Here is a 17,000-nt window from a genome sequence, read left to right as displayed (position 1 = left end):
TACGCAACTGGTACTTAATTTATCAACCTCGAAAGGAGGAAAAGTATAGTCGACCTCGGCGGAATTTGAACTCAGAACGTAACGGCAGACAAAATCTCACAACGTAAAGACAGACGAAATGCCGCTAAGCATTTCGCCCGGCGCGCTAACGTTTCTTATTTCTTTATTGCCCACACGGGGCTAACCATAGAGGGGACAAACAAGGACAGACAAAGGGATTAAGTCGATTCCACCGACTCCAGTGCGTAACTGGTACTTAATTTATCGACCCCGAAAAGATGAAAGGCAAAGTCGACCTCGGCGGAATTTGAACTCAGAGCGTAACGGCAGACGAAATCCCGCTAAGCATTTCGCCCGACGTGCTAACGTTTCTGCCAGCTCGTCCCCTTTAATGAAATACATATTACGACTGAAATGATATGAGAATGGAGCTTTGTTTTCCCTGCTCTCATCAATAACTTACTTTAAATTCTCTCTGATATATGTGTGTGTGTGTGTGTGTGTGTGTGTGTGTGTGTGTGTGTGTGGGTGTGTGTGTGTGTGTGTGTGTGTGTGTGTGTGTGTGTGTGTGTGTGTGTGTGTGTGTGTGAGAGTAAATTTAGATATACGGAAATGGAGCATTGTCTGCTAATAAAGGCAGAAGGAAGTGAGTGGGATGATGCACATTAAGCACAGTTCTATTATATATATATTTTTTTGTCTTTATCTTTTACTTTTATATTCATGTTTTGTTGTTATTATTTATTTTGAAATTGTTTAAAGTTTCTTTTAAACTCTCTTTAACTTCAGGAAAGAAAACTAAAAACTTATTTCTCTGCTTGCAGGAAATATATTAGACAAAGACCTTTACAATCTTAAATGTTTTACATTCACTCAGTATGTATACCCTCATGTTTATCACTAACAATTTTATAGACAATCAAATAAATTGTGTATGTAAGTGTGTCTATGTGTATTTCCGCAATTATGCTGATAATGTGCTACTTTTTTTTTCTGTCTATACATTGGAAAAGGATTTAGTTTTGACTCTTGATTCTATCAACAGATCATTGCAGGATCGGCGACAATCCCAAGAGAGTTAACTAACACATATCAACTGAAGCTCAGGGAAACAATTAATAGCAAATCATTTCAAACAAATCCCATCAAGGAGAAACTACTAACAAAAACACCACATTTACTATCAAAAGGCCTTAAATTTTCAAGAAATTTAGCCAACAAAAGAAAAGGGCTATTTTCATCGAACGCAACGAGAGAGCAAAACTTTAAACGGAAACAATTATTAAATGGTCAATGTCAGCGACATGGTCTCAGACACCCTCCACTTAATTATCTGATGCTTGTGAACCACCAACATAAAATGGTATTCTGCTACATCCCTAAAGTTGGTTGCACATTCTTTAAACGCCTTATGTTGATTCTCAATGGGAAATATCCGAATGTTTCTAGTCCGTATGATATAGCACCAACCAAAATACACGTGTTGCCAATAGATCTCCTTTCGACTCATCCCAGAGAAAATGCCGCAGTCTTGAGGGCTTACAAGAAAGTAGTTTTTGTCCGGGATCCTTATACACGCCTTTTTTCAGGTTATCTCGACAAAATGTTTATGCCACGACAAATGTTTAAAACCCTGTGTACTTATATTATTAAAACTTTTAGGAAAAGTGTGGTTAAAAATTCAAGTATTACATGTCCTCTTGATGTAACTTTTGAAGAATTTTTGCGTTATGTTATCCATTCAAATCAGAACAATGTAAAAAAAAATTATCATTTTGGTATGATGCATGATCTGTGTGGTACCTGTGATATCAAGTATGATATCATAGGGAAACTCGAGACTTTTGTCCCTGATTTGAATTTAATGTTTGAAGAAATTGGTGAAAGTCATAGAATGCCAGTCGAAAATTTGGTAACTGAAAGGGTTGAAGATGATCTTACAGCTGTCGTTGACTACGCCTTTCATACCAAGAAGAATACATGTATGGATTTCTCGCAAGTAAGTGACAAGCCTTGTATATCTTTACTTGAAAATAGTGACCTACTTAAATAATCCGCCGCAAATTAAGTAATGAATTGGTTTACTTTCTTTTTTAATTAGCGAGAGTATCATAGGCTAAAGGCAAGCTCACAAAAAGCTGCATCTGTAAGCTGTTTTTATCCTTGTTTACTGGCACACAAAATCATTAAAAGCATGAATGAGAAGCAGTTTCATTTCCTACTGTGCCCTAAAATCGGCACTTTTTATTATTTAATAAATTCCCATTTTACATATAGAGATGGCCATTATGTTCAGTTGATCACTCTGTAACAATAGTTAAGCTACCGAGAAAACTAGGATGCAACCCAATTTCAACTTAGACCACTCTGATACTAATGGTTGTATAAAAATCTGAGTTCTAATGTGTGCACCTTTTTCTTGTTTAAATATAAGCCATTGTGCTTAGTAAAAATGTTTAATTGATGTTGTTGTCAATGTTCGTATTCTTCAATATACGCACTATTAGGGCGGCGAACTGGTGGAACCTTTAAGCACGTCGGGAAGATTGCTATGCGGCATTTCGTCCGTCTATGTTCAAACTCCGTCAAGGTCGATTTTGCCTTTCATGTTTTAGAGGTCGATAAAATAAGCACCAGTTGAGTGTGGAGTCGATGTAATCGACTTAGCCCCTTGCCCGAAATTTCTAGCCTTGTGCCAAAATTTGAAACCAATATAATATTCTCTATTTATTATACTCATGTTTCTTAAATTTTCAGATTTTGCGCCGCACATGGCGAAGAGCTCAGATTCGAGGATTCGTCAGTATGGATTTAGATTTCCCTTTTACCAATAACCAGACATTATTTGTAACTCAACAAGAATTTTTAGATACTATTAAAGATGCCAGTCTGGTTTCAAGAAATGATAAAAGTTTAAAAGTCATCAAAAGTGAAGCAATGTCTTACGCTTATAGTACAGTACCGATGGATGTTTTAAATCAATTAGAGGTTCTTCTAAAAGATGACTGTTTACAATTTGGATACGACACAAGGCCAAAACATGTATTCGAAGCCAATCAACGAACATGGAATTTTAATTATTTTGATGTTTGAGATATAGACATTTAAAATGAAGCACAATTTATTAATAATTTTGAGGGTATTTATGGTTTTGCTTTTGCGTATATGTTGTTGTTCTTGTTTAGCACTGCATCACCTTCATTGAACTCATATAAAGACATCACGCCAGGGACGATTACATCATTAGTTTTCTAAACCAGGCCTACAGTGTCTATCTACTGTTTCATGTTTTAGACGGTTGGATATGATGTGAGAGAGATATAGCTCTTACTTCTAGAAGGCGACCGCATACGTGTTTTAAAGTATTTTATTTATACTATGTAAGGGTACACGCCATACACATTTCTGAGCGACATGTGATAAACATTTCTGAGCGACATACATCATTGTTTTACCGCAGCTTCAGTCTCGCTGTGTATTCTACCTCTGCAGCATCATGGATACAACTCAGTGAGTTGAAAGATGATGCTCCGATATATATATGATCTATGAAAGTTTCTCTTAAGTATATTTCTATATAACATACAATCATATAATGCTAAGTATAAATATTGATATAAAATGTACATATATAATAGGGAATGTTGAAAATAAATAATACTAGACTGAAAAAATTACGAAACGGCTGTAATCATAGAGAAATCATATGGAAGTAATAAATCTGTATTCACTTCTTATGCATCCTGATTATATGATTATATCGTGATGATGGACTGATTTTATTAAGAAATTTGAACAGTCATAGGTATGATAAATTTATGGAAAATTTGATTAAATAATTTCAGGAAAATAGAAGACACTAACCTTATTGCAGTTAATCTTTTAGACACAGCCTTGAAATTAGATAATACTTGATTAACTTGTTGATATTTTTCCAGCCTTATAATTTAAGGTCTAAGGAAGATAACTCTTTTAACTTTTATTACTTTCTACATTTTAGTTTTGCCTTTTTTTTTTTTTTTTTGCTTTTCGTTTTCCGTTTTTTTAACCTGACGTGTTTTGTATATCCTGTCTTCTCAGCTTTTTCGCGTTTCTTCTCTCATCCAATTTTTTAGTTCGTTATGATATGTGGTTTGTGTTTGATGAATATGCTTGAAATATTTCTCAACATATTGATACTATTAGTAGCACTTAAAGACATGTATTGTCCTTTAAATAAATATTTATCTCTCACCAGATAGAGTACTTATTTTGTTGATCTTTCTGTCTCAGAACAGTATATTATGATACACACACACACATACACTCGTGCATACATGCAACTATACATATGCGCACACATGCTTATGTGCTCACACGCACACACAAATATATATATATATATATATTAATAAATCTCGGGATAGCAAAAAAAATTTTGAAATTCTATTTGCTACCAGTGGTCTAGCGAGAAGAAAAAAAACTCGTCAATAGAGTATATATTATTCATATAAATACAGTGTACATTTAAACACATCAGAGAGCTGTCCATAATAGGACATCTAACCCGCTAGAATGAGCAGTCAAAACTCCAAACCACAATTAGGGATAATTTCGAAAGGGACTGAAAAATAAAAACATTTACCATCTATTAACATTTATGTTAATCTTGGCTTTTCCGCTGATGATAGCTTGTCTTGCAAAGTATTATTCTATTTCGCTAAAAATAGCTTGAAACCATGGTTCGGAAAATAGATGGTAAATGTTTTTATTTTTCATTCCCTTTCGAAATTATCCCTAATTGTAGTTTAGAGTTTTGACTGCTCCTTCTAGCGGGTTAGATGTCCTATTATGGACATTTCTCTGATGTGTTTAAATGTACACTGTATATATATATATATATATATATATATATATATATATATATATATATATATATATATATATATATATATATATATATATATGGGAGAATGTACGAAAAAACAACAACAGACGAGGCCAGGTGGTGTAAATAACAAAAGGATGTATTAGTATGACGCTCGGGAATACGGAAAGTCTTTGACGTTTCGAGCTACGCTCTTCAACAGAAAGAATACGGAGACAAGGAGAAAAACACGGAGAAAAAAATTGAATAGTGTTCAGTCAACGGTCATGCGATATCACTGGTGCCAAGCTGTATCAGCCTTTGCCTTCCCCTTGGATAACATCGGTGGAGATGGGAAGTTAGGCAACTGCTGGTCTTCTATAAACAACCTTGCCTGGACTTGTGCGTCGGTGTGGGGGGGGAGTAACTTTCTAGGTGCAATCCCACGGTCATTCATGACCGAATGGGGTCACCCTATATATATATATATATATATATATATATATATATATATATATATATTATTCGACGGGGCTATGTGAGCGTATGATGGTAACCAGGTGTGTGAAGATGCAGAGTTACATATATTGAGAAAAAAAAACACACACACACACACACACACAAACACATATATACACACACACACAAACTCACGCATCCAGGTGTGCTCGAACATGACAGGCTACGTATTGTATTTTGTCAATTCTGGAAGGATTAAAATTGAAGTCACCCTCTAACAGATATTACACTAAAATATAACACAGTGGACTTAAACACTGCATGTCATTGTCTCTGCCAACCTACCATAACAGCCATTTCTAATACAGGTACGAATAAATGGGTGTTGATTTTTATATATTTTAACTCTAGAAAGTTGATGGACAAAGTAGAAATCCGGTGGCATTTGAACATCAAATATAAAGCGTCACAACTCAACAACGTATTTCATTCCGTCTGATAATCTACGTATTCTTTTAATCCGATATGCTATTAAAATTGATTGAACATTGTTTAGAATTTATTTTATGTAAGACTATAACCATTTATAGTTGTGGATTGATAACATTTGAAAAATATATCGCATATGTGATACATTTGAATAAAACCCAAAATAAAGAAATTGTGTGTGTGTGTGTGTGAGAGAGAGAGAGAGAGAGAGAGAGAGAGAGAGAGAGAGAGAGAGAGAGACCGACAGACAGACAGATTATAAATGTTCGTACATATTTTATGAATTATATATATTTGGAGTGTTATATAGAATCTCATTCGAAAATATTATTGAACAATAAAAGTCATTATCTAAAAACTAAACCATAAATATGAATAATATATCGCATTAATTTGTATACAGTCGCAAAAATTACTTTTCTATGCAGTCAAAAATTTGCCGGGAGGTATAGTGAATTTCATCGTCCTAGTCACTCACCAACCAAACGAAGAATAAAAGTAAATTAGCATTCGGTCGAAATTCAATTTCAGAACACAAAGGGAAATAACTCCATACTGCAAACCAATAATTCCTGTAACTCATCATTTCTGTAACTACAAAGCCGTATCTTAATAAATAATAATTTCTATTATAGACACAAGCCAAAAATAGTAGTAGTGGAAATTGTCTTTGAAGTTTTCGTTAGTAATTTACTTGTAATTTATTTTATCAACACACATAGAGTAATTGTTAGATTTTACAGAGTGTTAACATTTGTCACCCGCCCCGCCGATATATTTCTACCATTTTACGAATGGCCAGGCTCTAGTATAGGATTTTATCGTTAAAATTTATGAGCAATAAACTGGTTTATACTTCTACAATGCACAAAATATTTTAACTTTATTTTTTATTCAATTCCTTATAATATTTAATTATAAAAATATAATAGAACTTTTTTAAACATCGAATATCTATGGTGGTTCAGTAGAGTAAAATATGAATTAAAGAGGTCCATAGGCAAAACGTGGTTGAATCACTGCTCTTTGAATTCTCCTCTTCCTTACAATCTTAAAACTCTTTCCATTTTGTTAACAATTTGTACCTAACATCTTCCAATGCACACCATCAGTAATTTCTTTGGATTACACTTCTCCAAGTGAAATTTAACCCCTTGTGGGCAATAAAGAAATAGATATCAGAGGTGAAATGAATTCTCAAAGCAATGTCATTTTCAGAAATTATATCATCCCAGAAATATACTACAACTGCAGGAACGGCGAGCTAGCAGAATCGTTAGCACGTCGGGCAAAAATGCTTAGTGTCCTGAGTTTAAATTCCACCGAGGTTGATTTTGCTTTTCGTCTTTTCAGGGTCCATAAAATAATTACCAATTGAGCACTGGGATCGATGTAATTGCCTTACACCCCACCACCGAAATTTCTGGCGTTATGCTAAAATTTGAAACTAATATTAGAAGTAAAATGGTGTTAATAGTCCCTTTACTGATTGATATGTAGATAAATAATTGTTTCTTAGAGTTGAAAGTACGACTAGAGTATTACGTGAAAATATAATGTAACTTTAAAACGACTATGAACTACACATAAACTTATTTCAGAGACTACTAAGATAATATGATGAACTTCCATTCAATCTCAACGATGGACGCTCCATTGCTTGACCATTCCAAAAATTAATGCTTAAGCGATTGGATATTTCTCGGGCACATGTACTCATAACGTAGTTCTCAGACTGAATCATCAACAGGAGGCTGGTTCTTGGAGCTTGTTACATTATCAATCCACAGATAAATAGAAAGAAAAGAAAGCTGGGAATCGCTTCCATCACTGGAGTGATATTGAATATATCAACTCCTGAAGAATGAAAAGCAAACAAGATCTCAGCAGAACTTGATCTCAAAGTGCAGAAAACCGGAACGATGTCATTAGGAATTCAAGCAAATGGCTTGAAGTTTCCACTAATTCGCCAGTTTTAAAATAAGATTAACAGCATTTCAAAGGTAACATTACGCTGTACAACAATGATTTTGCTACAGAGAAGAGATCATCATTTTCTGGAACAGTTTTTATCATAGATAATGAAAATGAACTCCGATTTTCATGGAATCACTCCAGTGTTTCGTAAAATAGGCCGTCACTAAACGGTATGTTTTTGCTAGAAAGTGGATCGTTTTCTGTAAAAATAACATTTTTCATAGAATTAAAATAAGTTGTCTGCAAAATGGGTTGTTATCAATAGTAAATACGTTACTTGCGTCTTTTATAAAAGGAAGAATAATACAATATTTATGTTTCTTTCTATGTATAGCATCAGATCTATCTCTCTGTAGAAACCAACAAAAGTCAGCAAGCATGGCGGGACTCCACTTCCCCTCAGATCGAGTGGAATCTCTCACCGTGTTTGTCGCTCATGCCTGCTGCATTCTGAGGAAATAAAGCTAGATGCGAATGCGAATAGCGAACTTTTAACGACATAATGATTTAACACCCTAATGATTTGTACGAATCAATGAACTTTTCTACAAGTACTTCATAGCTGGGTGCTCTGTACTTCCCAAGTAGACTATTACATACGTTTCTGAAACTTTGCCATGCATTCTATTCCAACACATTCAAGGTGTTTTCAAAATTATCGTTTGTCAAAAGGTGCTGAATTTGGGGACCGACAAACACACCTTCTTTCATTTTCGCATAGCTTAGTATGGGAAAATTAGTTTTCAAGTACAAAAATAGTGGCTCTTCTAGATTTAACTTCTTAACAAACTGTTTGATAGGGTCTAATTTAATATGCAATGGAGGCAAAATTATTTTCTCCTTAAGAACTAGTAGTTCACGTATAACGTTATGTGAACCTATTTCTTATTCATTTCTCAATGGCCATTCACTACGGATATAATGCTCTTCCCTCGGCATGGCTGTCTTATTGACACAAAAAGCACATGTACTTAGTAAACCCAGCCTGCAAGCCACTTACAATCGCTACAACTTTCAAGTTAGCACAAATCAGCCATTACACTCATTATATATTATACAACCTAATATGAACGATAAATTTTCATACGTTTCCTTTAGAACAACAGAATGAGCTACAGGAACTGACGGAAGTTTATTACCTATGTGCGGTAGCACAGCTTTAGTACTATAAACCTAAGAGTCTCGGAATAGCCTCACTCACTAGGGTCGTAATTTAAGCCAAGCTCCTCAAATAATCCCGGTATGTCGTTACAATAACACAAGCTGCCATCCATTTCAAATTTTTCTATTAAACCATCTGGACGATTTCGAAATTTTGTGATGCTGACATCTTGAGTTTCCAAGTTTCTTTCCTTTAACCTAGAAGACAGTAACTCGCTCTGCATTTTCGTTAATCTCAAATCTCGAACAAGATCGTTTAACTCATCCTGTGCTAGGGGTTCCGGTCCGGACTAATCTGATGTAGGCACATACAGCTCATCTTCTTCACAATTCTCTTCTGATTCACTAGTATCGGATAAAACCATTTTCACGGGTACCGCAGGTATCGGAATGCCGGCCGAATGAGGTACAGACCGAATGGCGGATTTTAGATTCGGATACACTACCGACGACGCACACTTCGTTGTTATGCCTGTTAAGAAAATAAATTATATTATAGCATTTCCTATATTTAATGTATCGAATAAAAATAAATATATTTAGATAAATATATGCTAAGTTTACTGCAAATAAAAACACACCTTTAACATCTACAAGATAGAAATAGTAGTCAGAATGGTGGTCTTGTGGATCATGCCAATTCATTGGAATACCAAACTGTATACTTTATGACTTTCCCAAAGACCATTTTGAAAGACCACTGGTACATACTGTGTAACAGATATGTGGTGCCCAACTTTTATCTTCGTCTCCTATCTTGACTCAAAAATATAGATAATACTGCCTTTTTTTTTTTTTTTACCAATGGCCTAATAATTCTTGAATTCTTCTGGAATTTCAAAGCACTACAGATATAACAAAATTTGTCTGGGTGATTTCTACACTGCCCTCTTGACATTTTAATGCAATTTTTATTCAAATTAAAGATTTGATTAAATATTTATAGGTATTTTATAGGATTTTTTTTCTCTGAAAATCTGAAAAATAAAACATTAAAATTATAAAAATACCCTAATATTAAAAAGCCGAATTACCATAAACTAGAGTCAGTGTGTGAGAAACGGTTGCCATTTCCGTGATCTACGCATAAAATTATCCTAGAAAACGTTATTCTCATCTCTGTAGTTGAAATAATGTTCATTTTTGTAGTATAGTGTTTTCAGCAAAAATGGTGCAAGGGAGACAACTCTGTATTTTTTTCCTCTCCTTACACTTTATAGTGAGTAGATCTAAATGTTTTGTTTCTGTTTCTGTTTTAGATAACACTTCATGTCATATCTAATTAGCAGAAATAGTAGAACACTATATTTTATTAATCACATGCAGTATTTAGTGAAATTACATTCTAGGTTCAAATCCAGCTGAAAGAACTTTTCATAAAATTTCTCCAGGATGCATAGAACAATTTAATTGATTATCCCCTTCAAGAAAATTTAGCGCACACATCCATCAATGCTATTATTATAATAAAAGAAATCATCATTATTATAATTGAAAGATATTTTTAAGATAGTAGTAGTAGTTGTTGTTGTAGTGGTAGTAGTAGTAGTAAGTCATTCGTCTGTATCGCCTCCAGTGCTTTAATAGGTACCAGTTCACCACTGTAATCGGCATACCTCACCTCTCCCTAAATTTACTAGCTCTTCTCCAAACTTTGAAACCATTATTATCATTATTATTATTATTATTATTATTATTATTATTATTATTATTATTATTATTATTACCTCTGCCTTAGCGAAGGCGGAGGTGTTTTCAGTCGTGTTTGGGATCTTTTCAATCTGACCGACAGATTTTTTAAAATTATTTTTTTTAACTAATTGTTAACTAATTTTAATTATTTTAACTAATTTTAATTATTCTTTTAAAACAAATTTTAACTAATCTTAATTATTTTATTTTTAACATAGCCGCAGGAGTGGTTGTGTGGTAGATAGCTATAGCCGCAGGAGTGGCTGTGTGGTAAGTAGCTTGCTTACCAACCACATGGTTCTGGGTTCAGTCCCACTGGGTGGCACTTTGGGCAAGTGTTTTCTACTATGGCCTCGGGCCGACCAAAGCCTTGTGAGTGGAGTTGATAGACGGAAACTGGAAGAAGCCCGTCGTATATGTATATATATGTGTGTGTGTGTGTGTATGTCTGTGTGTCTGTTTGTCCCCCAACATCGCTTGACAACCGATGCTGGTGTGTTTACGTCCCAGGAACCTAGCGGTTCGGCAAAACAGACCGATAGAATAAGTACTAATTTTTGAGAGCGGTCGGGTTCATTTTTAGTATTCTCGTTTGTGAGAGCAGTCGAGTTTATTTCAGATATTCTCATTTTAAAAATAATCTCCGGCTAATCATTGAGAAGACGTTAGCGTTGCCTTGGCGGAAGTTTGCGCTCTGTGAATGCTCTTGTTATTATTATCATCATCATTTTCATCATCATTCAGTTCTGCTTCCATTTCTTGCCGAGTGTCTTCCTGGTACCTACAGAAGAGAAACTCACTGTATACATTGGTAGGCAATTAAAATAAACAACAGATTGTTCATTTACAGAGTCATGTGATAGAGAAAAAAGGGCAAAAAGATAGAGAGAAAAAATAAAAAATAAAAAAGTAAACAAAGAAAATAAAGAGGGTAAAAGGAACAAAAATTCACAGCGACGATGCTCTTCTCAGTACGTGTGACGTACCAGTTTAAACAATCTTCTGCACTTCCTGCATGTATCGTAAGCCAGGGATCTATTATTAGTATTATTATTATTATTATTATTATTATTGAGTGAGAGAGGAGTGCATTCCATCAAAGTGACACTTGAGTTAAATATACGAAGCCCAGTATACCCATCATGACTTCCCGTCTTTTAAGGGTGCACCAGGCACATGCATCACAGTCATATGTGCGCGACATGATGATCTCATATCAAGATAAACAGTGCATGACCTCGCAGGTGGGGCCCAGTTAGAATTTTCTTCGGGTTGAGTAGCCATCCCGCTCAAAACGTCCCTGAGTAAGGGTCGTTTAAGGATGTTGAACTAGACACCCATGTTTCCAGAGGTGAATTATCCAAACCCCAAAGAATTCCTCTCAACACATGGCTGAGAGATGCATATATTATCAGCCACCAAGGGACATGCTCAACTGGTTAAGGTAAAACAACTGACAAGCAAATCTGTGGTATTAAACAGTTAAGATCAGAAACCATGAGAGTCACTGTCTTATTATTGTTATTACTGTTATCGCGTATAGGGCGGATCCGGTCATCAGCCGAGTCCATCGTGAAGATCGCCCCGCCGCTTTCCTTTCTTTGACCGGGAAGGAAATGCAGCTTTCCTCTGTCTGGTGGCTATGACGAAAGAAGTAGTGTGGTAGACGAGACTGAAAGGACTGAAGACAGATACTTTCCCAATTTGTCGTGTCCGGCCCTTGTGGCCAATAAAAGTATTATTATTATTATTATTGTTATTATTATTATTATTATTATTATTATTATTATTATTATTATTATTATCATCATTATTATTATTATTATTATTATTATTATTATTATTATTATTAAGGCAGCGAAGTGACAGAATTATTACAACGACCGACGAAACCCGTAGCGGTGTTTCATCTGCAGCTACGTTCTGAGTTCAAATTCTGCCGAGGTTGTCTTTGCTTTCATCCTTTTGAGGTCGATAAATTAAGTACCAGTGAAACACTGGGGTTGATGTAATCGACTAGTACCTTCTCCCAAAATGTCAGGCCTTGTGCATATAGTAGAAAGGCCTGTTATTGTTATTAAGGCAGTGAGTTGGCAGAATCGTTAGCACGCTGGACGAAATGCTCAGAGGTATTTCGCCCGTCGCTACGTTCTGAGTTCAAATCCCGCCGAGATCGGCTTTGCCTTTCATCCTTTCGGGTTCGATAAACTAAGTACCAGTTGAGTACTGGAAAACGATATAATCGACTATCCTCCTTCCCCTAAATTTCAGGCTTTGTGCCTATTGTACAAAGGATTATTATTATTATTATTATAATCATTATTATGTCGTTAGCATGCTGAGCGAGATGCTTAGCAGTATTTCGTCTGCCGTAAGGTTCTGAGTTCAAATACCGCCGATGTCGATTTTGCCTTTCATCTTTTCGGAGTCGATAAAATAAGTACCAGTTGAACACTGGCGTCGATGTAACACCACAAAATGATTACACCGGCAAACACAAAAACGTGGTCCAACAAGCAATCCCCGACGAAGCCGCTTGAACTGCTAGTAATATACAAATCCCCATTGAATCATATTCTGTCATCTTAAATATAGAAGTAGTCTCTGATATACGAAAAGCTGAGTTATTCATAGGTCTGTTCAATCAAGGCTGACCTTGGGTCAAACAACATAACACGTTCGCATGCATGCACACACGCGCGCGTGTCTGTAAATCACCTGCGAATGTTGTTTTATACTTAACAACTTTTTCAGTAATCTACAGCCAACAACTTATTTACTTGCGTAGCCATCACATTGCAATTTTTGTGAACATGCTTTATTTTCCCATAGTTACGACCCCAACCGGTCAAGTAACAGGACAAATATCAGCTCTGAGACCTACAAGTATATCAAAATACCATATGAAGTTAACCTTGAATCACAGAACACTATCTTACATATTAGAAATTTGGCAAGAGAACATTATGAATGTATGGATCAGGAGGCTTGTTCATCCATGAGTTTAGCCGGATATCATAGTAAACTGTCTCCGAGTGGTTTTGTAGTAGTTGGGCAGCAGACATGCATATGTCCTTCAATCCCTCCTGTACTACACTAATTTCTTGGCTTTCCTCATATCTGTCCCTCGAAACTATTGATAATCATCTCTTTCAGTTAGAAATTATTTAATCTTAAAGACTGAAATGCCCAGTCATCAAATAATATACAGCTTTGATGGTATGGAAGCATGTAAATATTTGATTACAGCCATCAAGTGTAAATCTGCGTGCCTACCTCATTTCTTGCTTCACCTGGTAGTGCTGAATGCATTTCTCCTCCGTATTTTCATTTCTACTCCAATCAACTTTTAATTCATCTTCGATTGATATTTGAACCGCTTCTTTGGTCCTCCAGCCAGGCGCTAGCCATAATGTAGCTGAGCGCACAGGATTGTGCAGATGATACTCGAACCAGACATGCACATTACATGTTTGAACTATCTCAGTTGATGTCAATATTACGTAAATTCAATTGTTGCCGACATTGAACCGATGAAGACTTTGTATGCATAATCCCATCTTAGCAGGAGTAATCCCATCTTGGCATCTTCCAGAGTCTTACTGTATCCGCTAGATGTAGTTCATGTCTCACACCCACACAGCACAATGGAAATACAGATTGACATTGACGAGGTTCTTGGTATAGGTACTGAGATGATTATATGGAGGAGAAATGCATTCAGCACTACCAGGAGAAGCAAGAAATGAGGTAGGTACGCAGATTTACACTTGATGGCTGTAACCAAATGTTTACATGCTTCCATACCAGCAAAGCTGTATATTATTTGATGACTGGGCATTTCAATCTTTAAGATTAAATCATTTCTAACTGAAAGAGAGGATTATCAATAGTTTCGAGGGATAATAGTATCATTGTATCTAAGTTCTTTGGGGGAGTGTACTGTGACTCTGATATGATGTTTACTAGTATTGAGAAAATTAGCCCAATTTTTAGTAAAACTTTGACCAAGACATTCTCAGCAATGATCATAGGTCTTTGCAGGGCCTCTCAGACGAGCAAAAGAGAGTGAGAGGCATCTTTAGGTCATGGATCTGACTTGAATGCATGCAAGAGAGGACTCCATAAAAAGTACTTAAGGTGCCTGATGGTGGCGATAAGCAAGGCAACAGATTAAGTTTAATGCCAATATTATAAGGCGGTGAGCTAGCAGAAACGTTAGCTCGCCGGGCGAAATGCTTAGCGGTATGTTGTCTGTCTTTACGTTCTGAGTTCAAGTTTAGCCGAGGTCGACTTTGCCTTTCATCCTTTCGGAGTCGATAAATTAAGTACCAGTTGCATACTGAGGTCGATCTAATCGACTGGCCCCCTCCCACAAAATTTCGGGCCTTGTGCCTAGAGTAGAAAATAATATTATAAGGATACAAAGAGCCAAGGTATTCCGTTGGTGATCTTCTGACAGCCCACCACCCTTGACTAGCAAATGATCTACGAGGGATGCTGAAAAGTTTATGGCTTTAAGTTTATGGCGAAAGGCGTGGTTGGAGACCCAAACTTCCGAGTTCTTTTACAGGGCTTAGAAAAACTGAAGGGCTGCAGCAACAAGTGTGTGAATCTGAGAGGGGAACATGTTGAATAAAATCATAATTAACTGATCCTCCTATATTTTCTGTTACTCAAAGCCAAGAACTTTTCAGCGCTTCCTCGTATCGACCCCAGAGGGATAAAAGGTAACGTTGATTCAGAATCCTAAATACCAGCCTTTTGCCAATAAACTTACCTTATTACATATAAGTTGTATAAATTACAATATGCATTGATAATATACTGTAAACGAAACTTTGGACAAAAATATTTTCAACAATCATTGCTCTGACGTGCTGTGAGAAGGCAGTATTGAAATACATGCAAGTTTTATACTTGACTTCGCCCTATTATTAGGCAATTCAACGATGGATGCCTAACATGACTGACTTCAGGAATGGAGTGTATTTCCGTGCTGTAGCTATCATAGGATTAGATCCCAGCACTCAAAGTTGTCAAATAACCAAGCTCTACTTTATATGGTACCTATATACAACTAGCAAAGAAGGATGATGGGTTAAATGTCAGACCATAAAAATAATTATCGTAATCAAACCTCATTTAATTATTACATGAAACCTTGTGAAGAGAAGAATTATTACATGAAACTTTGAAGAGAAGAAATCGAATAAGTGGTATTCTTTCTTTTTGATGGCTCCAAAGACGGCGGGTTGTTAATGGAAGCAGAACTCTTATAAAGCCAGTTTAACTGAACGCAACGCCCCATACTCCGACACTTGCTACGGAAAAGCCATAGGAATTTTGTAAACATTTTCTCTTAGAGGCATATTTATGGACATTTATAGATTTACAAAGGAAAACTTAATTTACGACAAAAAAAATGATTCGATTCTATTTAATATTACTACCAAAGAAACGTTATTAAATGACTTTAAAATGGTTGTGCTTAAAATTACAATTTCCAGTGAAACCTTACATAATGTAATCAAATTTTGTATTGCACACAAATTAAATTCAAGAAATTGCCATTCATTTTATTATTTCAAGTACTTAGCTTTGATCAATGTAGCATCAATTTGTCTCACGCTGCTATGGATCTGTACCCATAAGGTATTTGAAGGTATTAACTTCTGGTGTTATCCTAAGGGTGTTTTAACTTGTGTGCTTATTATTATTATTATTATTATTATTATTATTATTATTATTATTATTATTATTATTATTTGTTGTTGTTGTTGTTGTTGTTGTTGTTGTTGCTGCTGTTTTTCATGTTGTTGCTGTCTTGTTCAGGCGGCGAGCTGGCAGAATCGTTATCACGCCGGGCGAAATGCTTAGTGACATTTCGTTTGCCGTTACGTTCTGAGTACAAATTCCGCCGAGGTCGACTTTGCCTTTCATCCTTTCGGGATCGATTAAATAAGTACCAGTTATGCACAGGCGTCAATGTAATTGACTTAATCCCTTCCCCCAAATTTGAGGCCTTGCGCTTCCAGTAGGAAAAAATTATTATCATTCTTACTGTTGTTATTATTGTTGTTATGGCGACGAGCTGATAGAAACGTTACTGCACCGGACAAAATGCTTAGTTGCATTTCTTCCGTCTTTATAATCTGAGTTAAAACTCCCGAAGTCGACTTTACCCTTCATCCTTCCGGGGTCGATTGCATCAACCCCAGTTAAGCAACTGGAGTTGATGTAATCGACTAGGCCCCTATCCCAAAATTTCAGTCCTTGTGCTTAAAATTGAAAGAATCATTGCTGCTGTTGTTATTTATGTTGTTGTTGTTGTTGTTGTTATTGATGTTGTTGCTATTATTGTTTTTGTTGTATT

The 17,000-nt window shown here is 35.7% G+C and overlaps 1 protein-coding gene across 1 annotated transcript; it reads left to right on the top strand.

The window, feature by feature from the left end:
- Window positions 1-946: 946 nt before the first annotated feature.
- LOC106880729 (carbohydrate sulfotransferase 11) lies at window positions 947-4,240 on the top strand. The gene is made up of 2 exons (XM_089346890.1): window positions 947-1,999; window positions 2,758-4,240. Exons 1-2 carry the CDS (start codon window positions 1,337-1,339, stop codon window positions 3,091-3,093), a joined length of 999 nt encoding a protein of 332 aa, XP_089203016.1. The 5' UTR covers window positions 947-1,336; the 3' UTR covers window positions 3,094-4,240.
- Window positions 4,241-17,000: the final 12,760 nt, after the last annotated feature.

Source organism: Octopus bimaculoides, unplaced genomic scaffold (genome assembly GCF_046866305.1).
Source record: "Octopus bimaculoides isolate indiv1 unplaced genomic scaffold, ASM4686630v1 contig321, whole genome shotgun sequence".
Classification (NCBI taxonomy): domain Eukaryota; kingdom Metazoa; phylum Mollusca; class Cephalopoda; order Octopoda; family Octopodidae; genus Octopus; species Octopus bimaculoides.
Note: the sequence above shows the minus strand (reverse complement) of the source record. Positions and strands in the feature narration are given on the sequence as shown.